This window comes from Clupea harengus, chromosome 19 (genome assembly GCF_900700415.2).
Source record: "Clupea harengus chromosome 19, Ch_v2.0.2, whole genome shotgun sequence".
NCBI classification, from domain to species: Eukaryota; Metazoa; Chordata; class Actinopteri; order Clupeiformes; family Clupeidae; genus Clupea; species Clupea harengus.
Window position 1 is genome coordinate 11,396,761 of NC_045170.1, and position 8,683 is coordinate 11,405,443.

The following is an 8,683-nucleotide window of genomic DNA, read 5'->3' on the forward strand; positions in this document are numbered from 1 at the left end:
GGTGGAGTAAAAAGTGTTATAATATATTTCGGTGAATTAGCTTAGTCTCACACTGGAATAATGAGAAAAGTCCAACCTTAAAATCAAGGCAATTTATTCTGAGAAAAAAATAATACCTCAGCAAGAAATAACAATTTTAACAAAATCGTATGTGCCACAATTATTGCCACACCTGCATTTAATACTTTGTACAACCTCCCTTTGCCAATAAAACAGCACTGGGTCATATTCTATAACATTTTATAAGGTTGGAGAATACAGAGAAGGGAATTTGAGACCATTCCTCTTTATAAAATCTCTTCAGGTCGTCCAGGGTCCTAAGTCCTCTCTCCAGTCTCCTCTTTAGCTCACCCCACAGGTTTTCTATGGGGTTTAGGTCAGGGGACTGAGATGGCCATGGCAAAAGCTTGATTTTTTGTTCAATAATACATTTTTGTGTTGATCTGGACATATGTTTTCGATCATTGTCCTACTGGAAGACTCAGTGACGACCCGGTTTTAGTTTCTTGGCAGAGGCAGACAGATTTTGATTTAATATGTCCTGGTATTTCATGGAGTCCATGATGCCATGTACGCTAGTGAGGTTCCCAGGGCCTTTGGAGGATAAACAGCCCCACAACATCACAGACCCTCCACCAACCTTATCAGTGGGGATCAGGTTTTTTTCAATATAGTCATCCTTCTTTTTATGTGACACCTGCCTTGTCCGTTTGTTGCCAAAAAGCTACATTTTTCGTTTCATCTGACCACAGAACACGGCCCCTGTCAAAGTTCCAGTAGCATTTAGCAAACTCTAGGCACTTACATTTGTGGGTTCTGGCATGCCTTCTAAATAATCTGTTGGCATGGAGGTGGCATCTAATGGTCATTTTGGAGACTTGGTGACCCAAGCTCGTCAACAGTGAGTCATGGGGAATTTTCTGCCTCTCTTACCGTCCTCCAGTGTGTGTTGGGGTAAAATTAACTTCGGTCTTCTTCCAAGCAAGTTTGTAACAGTTCCAGTTGATTTGAACTTTTTAATGATTGCCTAGATTGTTGTAAAACGAATAAGAGATGTTGGCCTCTTTCTCACCTTTCTCATATTTATATCACAAGAACAGAAACAGAAAGTCATGAATTACTAACTAAACACTCTGATCAACTTAAAAAAGTCAAATATCAATGGGAAAAAACTCTTCAGTGATATTGTGTTTACAATCATTTCTAGGGGTGCCAATAATTGTGGCTTGTGTGATTTTGTTCAAACTAGTTATTTCTTGATTAAGGACTTTTTTTTCTCAAAATAAATGTAGTTAAATAAAAGTAATTCAAGGTTAGATTTTTCTTATAACCCTTTTAACTTATCTTTACCAGGGCTGTATATACAGTATATGTAATTTACTAAACTTCAACATCACATGGGATATTAAACACAACATGAATGCATATTTATTTAAAAAAATGTTTTAATTTTAATTCAAATCAAGAAAATTCAAGAAAATCAATCAAAATGGACTAATGCTAAAATCCATCCACAGGCTAGTATTTCATGTAGCTCTTTGAGTGTGCCACAACTGATGAGTTGATCACGCATTTTAGCAGCATTTTTGCTCTCCTGAAATCTTCACAATTCTTCAGACCCAATGAAAGACTTCATTCCGTGGCCTAATTTGCCTTCAGAGTCAGCAGGTGCACTTGCTCCGTAAGGGAGTCCAGACCCTCCTCCTTGTGGCGTTCCATTAAACCATCCTCTGATTGCAGGAACGCTACATCACAGGTTTTCCCTGAAATGAAAGGAACACAAATTACATTCTGATTATAATCATGTAAATGTATATGTCATTAAGAATTTGCTATGTTAGGCCATTAAAATGCCATCACTGTACATGGAAGAGATACATGTAATCAATTGTGAAACTTACCAAAGAGATTTTTAACATCTTCATCAGACACTAAAAATGGAGGACCTGCACGACAAGCATTTTGTGTTTTTAATTCTTGCACTTCAAATTTCATACTAATCACCTTCACTCCCCACTCTATGCTGACTCCATCTAGACCAACGTATTCAAACAGTACATATGCCGGATTTTACCTTTGTATAACTGTGGATTGTACAACAACGTATCCAGGAGGTACCTGCAATTCTTATCCATTAGGGATGTGATAAGAGCAGCATACCTTTAAAAACAATCACCCAATTACTGACAGTTTAGTCCTACCAGGCATTTCAGTGGTTCAGTGCTAAAGAAAAGGCTTTTGTGCTATAGAGAACGGGGCTCACCTCTCTCTGTCGCAAGGGTTAATGGCCACCAGAGAGCCTCTGTCCCAAATTCCCCCAAACTGCCCTGCAACATCACTGCACGTATGTACAGTGTTGGGTGCATCAAGTACAGTAAATGTAGCATTTTTATCACACTCTTTACATCTCCTTATCTTTCCTCTAATGCTATCTTCTCTAACTTGTACTTAACTCGCACTTACAGTAGTTACATTCCTGCACTTTTTATTCCTTATGTAAAGTAGTATTTATGGTTACACACTAGGTCTCTATTTCTCGTAGTTTGATTGTTTTCTCTTTTGTACGTCGCTTTGGATAAATGTAATGTAAATGCACTCTCCCAAATAGAGACGTCAACGAAAGAGACAGGTGACAATGCCTGTAATTCTTTAAAAAAGGAAATCTCACTGCTCTTTATAAAACACTTAGTCAGACAATCTAAATGTGTTACACAATTTGCTTTTTTTTCTAAGAAGGGAATGTGTGTATTATACCTGGAAAACTTGTACAGATCACACTGATACAGAGAGATCTTTCCATCAGAACTCTGGAGAGAAAAGAAGATGTGATTATGCTATGCATGTTCATCTTTAGATCCGTAAATATGTGGGTCCCTCAAAGGACTGTCAGTTGAGCCTGTTCTAAGAGAAGGGAGTTCTTTTTACAGTTTTTAAATAAACAGAAGTGTCAATCATACAATGCAGCAGACATAATATTCAAAGTGTGAACTAGATTAGAAGATTAAAAAGACACGGCTGAAACAAAGCATTTCAAGCAGCATTATGTAGTTTTGGTCATCTAGTTATATACAAAGCATGCAAAAACCTTGGAAAACAACATTAACAGCCCAGTTAACAAAGTTACAAGCTTGCTAACATGTTAACTGGGGTCTTTTGGCGATATTGTTGCCGATGTCATGCTGTGAAGGCTTTTCTGCATAGTGTTGGCCTAATGCTAACACTAATGATTAAGTGGTCTGCAGTTAAAAAGATGTTTCACTGATTTGGGGTAAACTACTACTGTAAAACGATGTACCTTGAACACCTTTGCTCCAGGTGTGTCTGGGACAGATGCTTCACTGTAGGTCAGGTTCTGCTCTTCAAAGAACTGTTTAATAGCCTTTTCTGATATCTCCACCCCCACCACAGAATGGCCCTTATCTGCCAGCCTGCATGAAGGACATATTCACAGTTAGAGCACTCATCTATATAAAAGCTGTGAAAATATTCTGGAATAATACAAAAATGCACAAGAATTTTACACAATGTCCCCTAAGCATCAATATGGTGAATATACAAGTTGAACAGTTTTACTTGAAATACCAGATAACTGTTGTCAGCCATCTATTCTTAATGAAACCTCATATCATTTGAAAAAACGTCTTTAGTTGAGTAAGGCTGTAAAGCTACTTGAACTTGCATAACACCATAGTAAAATGTTATCACACCACAGACAAACCATTTCATGTCAATGGCTTTCCCGCAGAGAGGAAAAAAGAACCGGACTTCTTTTCGCCCACACAGCACTTTGTCAAGGTTGTTCTCAAGCAGCCTGTCAGAAAATTTTAAAAGAGTTACATTGTGCAGAGTTATATAGGCCAACAGCACCACACCTTGTTTATGTAAGGTGGACAGAACTGAACACAATAGTTGAGCCAAAGGTGAGCTGCAAGACTTTTAATTATGGACCTTGTGGTTTCTGTAATATTGCAGTTAATTACCACAATTATTGTGTGCTTAACTATAATTCCACTATGTGAAGGAATGTATACTTGTGAACTTGGGGCTGGTGCCAGCCAGTCTTGCCGTCCTGCCAACGACCCTCCCACTCCGACAATGCCATGACCCTATTCGCCTGAGCAGCCATCCTGAACCAGCCCAACCAACGCAGGATAGCCGTGATTCCTCGCTTTGTCGCTCACCGTTGAAAAAAAACGAAAGGAAGATATTAATTCATCTCAAATTAATATGCCATCTTCATTTCGGGAAAAAAGGCTGTGAATTTTGAGTAAAAACACGTCACTGGACAAGTTGTAGCCTAATATTAATAGAAAGTGCCAGAGCCATGTCTATATGGCTCTGGAAAGTGCCACTTCCAACGCAACCATTCAAATTGTGTGAATACTTCTCCACAACAAGCTTGAATTGAGAGGATCACAGTTAGTTATATCAAGTTCACAATGAACACGTGAGTGATGTTATGTCAATGGCATAGCAAGTTGGTTACATCACTGGCTGACAGGGCAACATTTTCTCCAAAATAACACTTAAATCACGTAATTAGACGACAATGTGTGAATTTACAAGCTGATACAATGTTGCCTATAGGCTATCATTAGCCTTTATATAGGCAACCCTTCATGGGACGGCATACAAAATTTAACTGAGACACGAGACCGGCAAAATTAGTCATTTCAAACGGGTGAAAACATGTAACAAATGCAACAAAATGACTGCAGTCCACTGCCTTACCTTTCTAGCTACAAATGCTTTCATACATTCGGCTCTTTTGCTTTTTTCCTGTACAGGAAGTAGGCATAGGGGGAGGAGTTCCCGTTTAGTTAGCCCTTGTGTAACAGTTTCCTTTTGAAACACAGGAGGGCGCTAGAGAATAAGGTAAACACCTGTTACGCTTTCCAATATGCCCTAAAGGGATGTTAGCCTCATAAATTGAGCAATTATTCCTTTGATATCTCTATACCAATTTATCCTCTCATCCTGTGTTGTCTGTTTTTTTATATTTGGTTTGGTCAACCTTATGAATTAAACTAATAAAGAGATTTTGGCCCTGCACAGATACATGTTCTTTAATAATAAAATGACGGGAGTTGTTCAGCTGATCACACAACTTAATTTCATGTAGCCTTGGTTTTTATATAGTTCTTTGAAGTCTCCTGTGATGTTATCCTTTGATTTTCTTTGCAAGTGAATCTTACTACCTGGGGTCTTTTGACGGGGGAGGTATCTCTGTCTCATTGTGTGCTCTATCACTATAACACAGCGCTCTAAAAGGGATACTTCGACAAATATTTATTAGGACCAAGTCATATTTTGCGCACTGATTCGGGATTAAGACTCTGACTACAATCAAGCACATTACAAATAATTGTTTCCTAATGAAGGGTTCCCCTCATGCAAAACAAGGGGAAAAGTCATGTGTTTCGTAGTGTGCCTGAAAATATGCTAGCCTATGATTTGCAGTAGGCCTACTCTGTAGATTACATGTAACGATATAGTAGCTAGGTATAAAGACTGTAATTTGAAAAATTATCATTGTCAAAGTTGTACTTGGATGAGAAATTATTATAGTCTAATATTAACTTAGGTCAGTAACATATGTCGGTATGTCACAGCCTGTACCTCACTCTCCCTTCTTAACATTGAAGACATGTTAGCTTACAAGACCTGGTGCCGGTGCTACGTTTTGGTTCACTGCAAAGTCTGAGCTGCCATACGTGTAATTCAGTGGCCCAGAAGCCCCGGTGGTCGTTCAGCACCTCTGTCCAGATGTGCATGTTTACTTTAAATACAGCTCTATCATCTACGGAGGCACCTCAAAGCGCAGCGAACCAATCAGAGATGCCGGGGGCGGGTCGTACGGAATGTTGTGGATGAGAAAATGGACAATTTAACTCAGATATTACGGCGCAAATGGACTTTGTGTGTACGTGTGCGTGTATCCTAGCCCACTTGAACCGGATAAGGCTCCAATATGATCACGCCGGGGCTTGACAGTGGATTCGCATTGTGGTAGACTGCCGGCGCGGGCAATCGTGTTGTGGAGCGCGCACAGACCACTGGACGATCCCAGGGTGAGGTGGTACAGCCTACCGTACCGTAGTGTATAATCGTATTGTATTCCACTGCTGGCACATTCTGTATGTAGTCAATTCGTCCTTCTTTGAAGAGAATTATTAGCCTTTGCAGCGCAGCTTTCAATGTTTTTCTACGCTGATAATGCGCATACTCTACATCCATATAGCCAGCATAAGTATTTCTAAAGCAGGGTGGCCAAGGGCACCGCGACCATTGTTCATTATCCATATTTCATACACTAGCATGCTTACTGTATTGCTCTCCACTAACGACACTGACTGTGTTGCTGGGAGATAATAGAAAACCACGTAAACCAGATGGTAGAAAGTGCCTCAGTAAGACTGCCGTCTCATTATTCATCTGTGTATCACATAATCAATGATGCACCTTCATCAGTGTCAGAATACCTTAGCTTGAAGGGGCTGGACGCGAGGGGCGTCCCATGTCACTTGGTTGATTTGGTGATCTGTTCGCCAACTGGGGGTTGCCCGATCAACACACCACTGAACAATTAGGTAGATCTGGCTGGGAATACTAATACTTGTGCCGCAGGTAACGGATACTGTGTCTGCGACAGCCTGCCTATAAGGAGACATGAGGTCGGGAATGAGCAAAACGGTAGTGTAGAGAGGAGACGGAGAAGGGGGAGGGGGAACAGTCGCGGTGACTGTGATTATTTTTTATGTACGCGCCTGGTGCGTATGCTTGCGCGTGTCAGTCGTGTAACTCAATCATGTTGTAGCTCGTAAACTGAGGAGACTATCAGCACCAAGCATTTATGTTTAAGACGTTCAGCACTTCGCTCGTGCTGACTGAAGGAGAGACGAGCGTTTCAGTCGCAGTCCGTCCAGTTTGAAGGCACTTTCATAGGGACGGGGCGCTCAAAGCCAGAAGTGATGTGATATTTCTTTCTCAAATTTGTGTCCTCAAACTGTGGATAATAAGCTGGACAAGAACCTCAAACCCATTTTAGGAGGATGCGGTACCTGGTTGGCATTCTGGAGGAGCACTGTCTAGGTAATTAACAGGTCAGACACTCGCTGTATTTCTATGCCTGTGTTTCAGCATTGGTTTAAACTTTAAAGGGAGGCTTGTCAGAAACACATTCTACCAATGTTAATGGCACAGCTGAAAGAGAAGTTAAATTAAAACTGAGGGATTACATACTAGCATAGAGTTTGTGTGAAGACTGAGAATATCCTCAGCTGAATATCCTCACACGGAGACAGAGAATTCATTAGTCTTGTGCTTTTCAAGTAGGAAGATTGACCTCGTATAAGTCAGCACCTCTCATGTGACTTGCCTATAGCACTAGTATACATTTCTCCTGTTTTGCATACAAGTGAGCAAGATTTCTCAACCAACTCCTAATTGCAATAATAGATCACTTTGATTGTGGAATCAGACAGTAGTGTGACCACACATCTCTTAACCGGAAAGAACGACGAAGGAGCTAGATGCTTGATGAGAAGCTTCCAAAATCTGCATGACAGTGTGAGCGGGACCGTAACCCATTCCATGGCGACATAACCTACAGTAATCCATGACTTCATTTCTCGTAGATGACCTGCAGGCGATAGGGGGAAGGGTGGAACAAGCCGCTTGACTGCCACTACCCAAATATTGCACACACAATATATTCTGACCGTGCAGACTTCTGTTTCACTGTCTAGCTTGATACTTGATAAAGGGAATCAAGCTGTCAGACAGCCTGGCAGGGGCAGAGCTCTTGTGATGTGTTTACATGTCTGAGTGTGATATCAAGGCTATCCAAAGGCAGACGGCCTCAAACAGGAGCCCCAGAAGTGTCTGCCTGCTCTGAGATGCTGCTACTCGGCAGCGCAAAGTGAGTCCATGGAGGTTTTAATTGTACTAGGCCAGCCCATTCGCCTCTTCTCGATAATTAGCCCTTGTGGCGCCTACGAGCCGCAAAGAGTTGAGACATAATTAATCAAGCAGAGTGGTAATTATTGCTGGCTTCAAAATTAAATTGTGAGAACAGTACAGCATGGGGGGAGTGATGAGGGGTGTGGGGGTGTGGGGGGGGGGGGGGGGGACGGCAGTTGAAGGTAAACATCTTATTAACCACATCCAACCCCTCACTTCTTACGAGCCGGGGGTTCAAGGTGATTGGCCCTGAGCTCGAGCTTTGTTTCAATGGCAAGGGTGTTGTCATTCTTCCAGTCTCTCCAGCTGCCTAGCCACATGGAATGTAGCAAGTCATGGAGTGCTTTTTCTGATTTGGGTTTTTTATTTATTTATTTCCCCCCCCCTTCTTTTGCCCATGACAACCAACAACAATCCTGCCTTCTCAGATGTTTACCCAGAAACACGTCAGAAGAGCCAACTCTGTGCCACTGTGCAAGTGCCAACGAACCACAGCCTGGTCTCTGGTCACCCCCTCCTCTGCCACAGCTACGCAGCACAATAAGCTGGGTGCCCCCGTCTGACACGGGCTTGCCGCTCCCGGGGCCTGTAATGACAGAGTCCCGCGTTTAATTTTAGGCAAGCTGTGCCTGCTGCTCTGGCCACAGGATTTGCTTTTTTTTTTTCGTCCAGAAACGGTCTGATCTGAGACAGTGTCTACAGAGTGACTCTCTCTCTCCCT

The 8,683-nt window shown here is 41.7% G+C and overlaps 2 protein-coding genes across 7 annotated transcripts in view; one reads left to right on the forward strand and one right to left on the reverse strand.

The window, feature by feature from the left end:
• Positions 1-1,427: 1,427 nt before the first annotated feature.
• On the reverse strand, positions 1,428-4,827 carry LOC105909033 (probable thiopurine S-methyltransferase). Of its 3 annotated transcripts, none has more exons than XM_012837607.2 (9): positions 4,732-4,827; positions 4,032-4,180; positions 3,719-3,811; positions 3,296-3,428; positions 2,755-2,807; positions 2,264-2,338; positions 2,075-2,160; positions 1,902-1,946; positions 1,428-1,763 (listed from the first exon to the last, which is right to left on the reverse strand). In XM_012837607.2, the coding sequence occupies exons 2-9, from the start codon at positions 4,124-4,126 to the stop codon at positions 1,645-1,647; spliced, it is 699 nt and encodes a 232-aa protein (XP_012693061.2). In that variant the 5' UTR covers positions 4,127-4,180; positions 4,732-4,827; the 3' UTR covers positions 1,428-1,644. The 3 variants fall into 3 exon arrangements, with proteins under 3 accessions (XP_012693061.2, XP_031441697.1, XP_031441698.1); XM_031585837.2 differs by having other exon boundaries at positions 4,032-4,176; positions 4,727-4,812; XM_031585838.2 differs by having other exon boundaries at positions 4,032-4,176; positions 4,732-4,770.
• Positions 4,828-5,705: 878 nt separating this feature from the next.
• Positions 5,706-8,683, forward strand: part of ext1c (exostoses (multiple) 1c) — a 50,721-nt gene continuing 47,743 nt past the window's right edge. The window contains exon 1 of one of the 4 annotated variants that reach the window (XM_031585835.2): positions 5,706-6,071. The gene's annotated coding sequence lies outside the window, so the exon portion shown is untranslated. The other 3 variants (XM_031585834.1, XM_012837652.2, XM_031585836.1) reach the window with 3 other exon arrangements.

Bases quoted from the DNA above. Each gene is read 5' to 3' on its own strand.
- LOC105909033 (XM_012837607.2), bottom strand. From the start codon at position 4,126: ATGGCTGCTCAGGCGAATAGGGTCATGGCATTGTCGGAGTGGGAGGGT. The intron at 3,429-3,718 runs GTTTGTCTGTGG...TCCTTCATGCAG, and splicing joins AAAGCCATTGACATGAAATG to GCTGGCAGATAAGGGCCATT. The intron at 2,161-2,263 runs GTGAGCCCCGTT...TTGTTTTTAAAG, and splicing joins AACCCTTGCGACAGAGAGAG to GTATGCTGCTCTTATCACAT.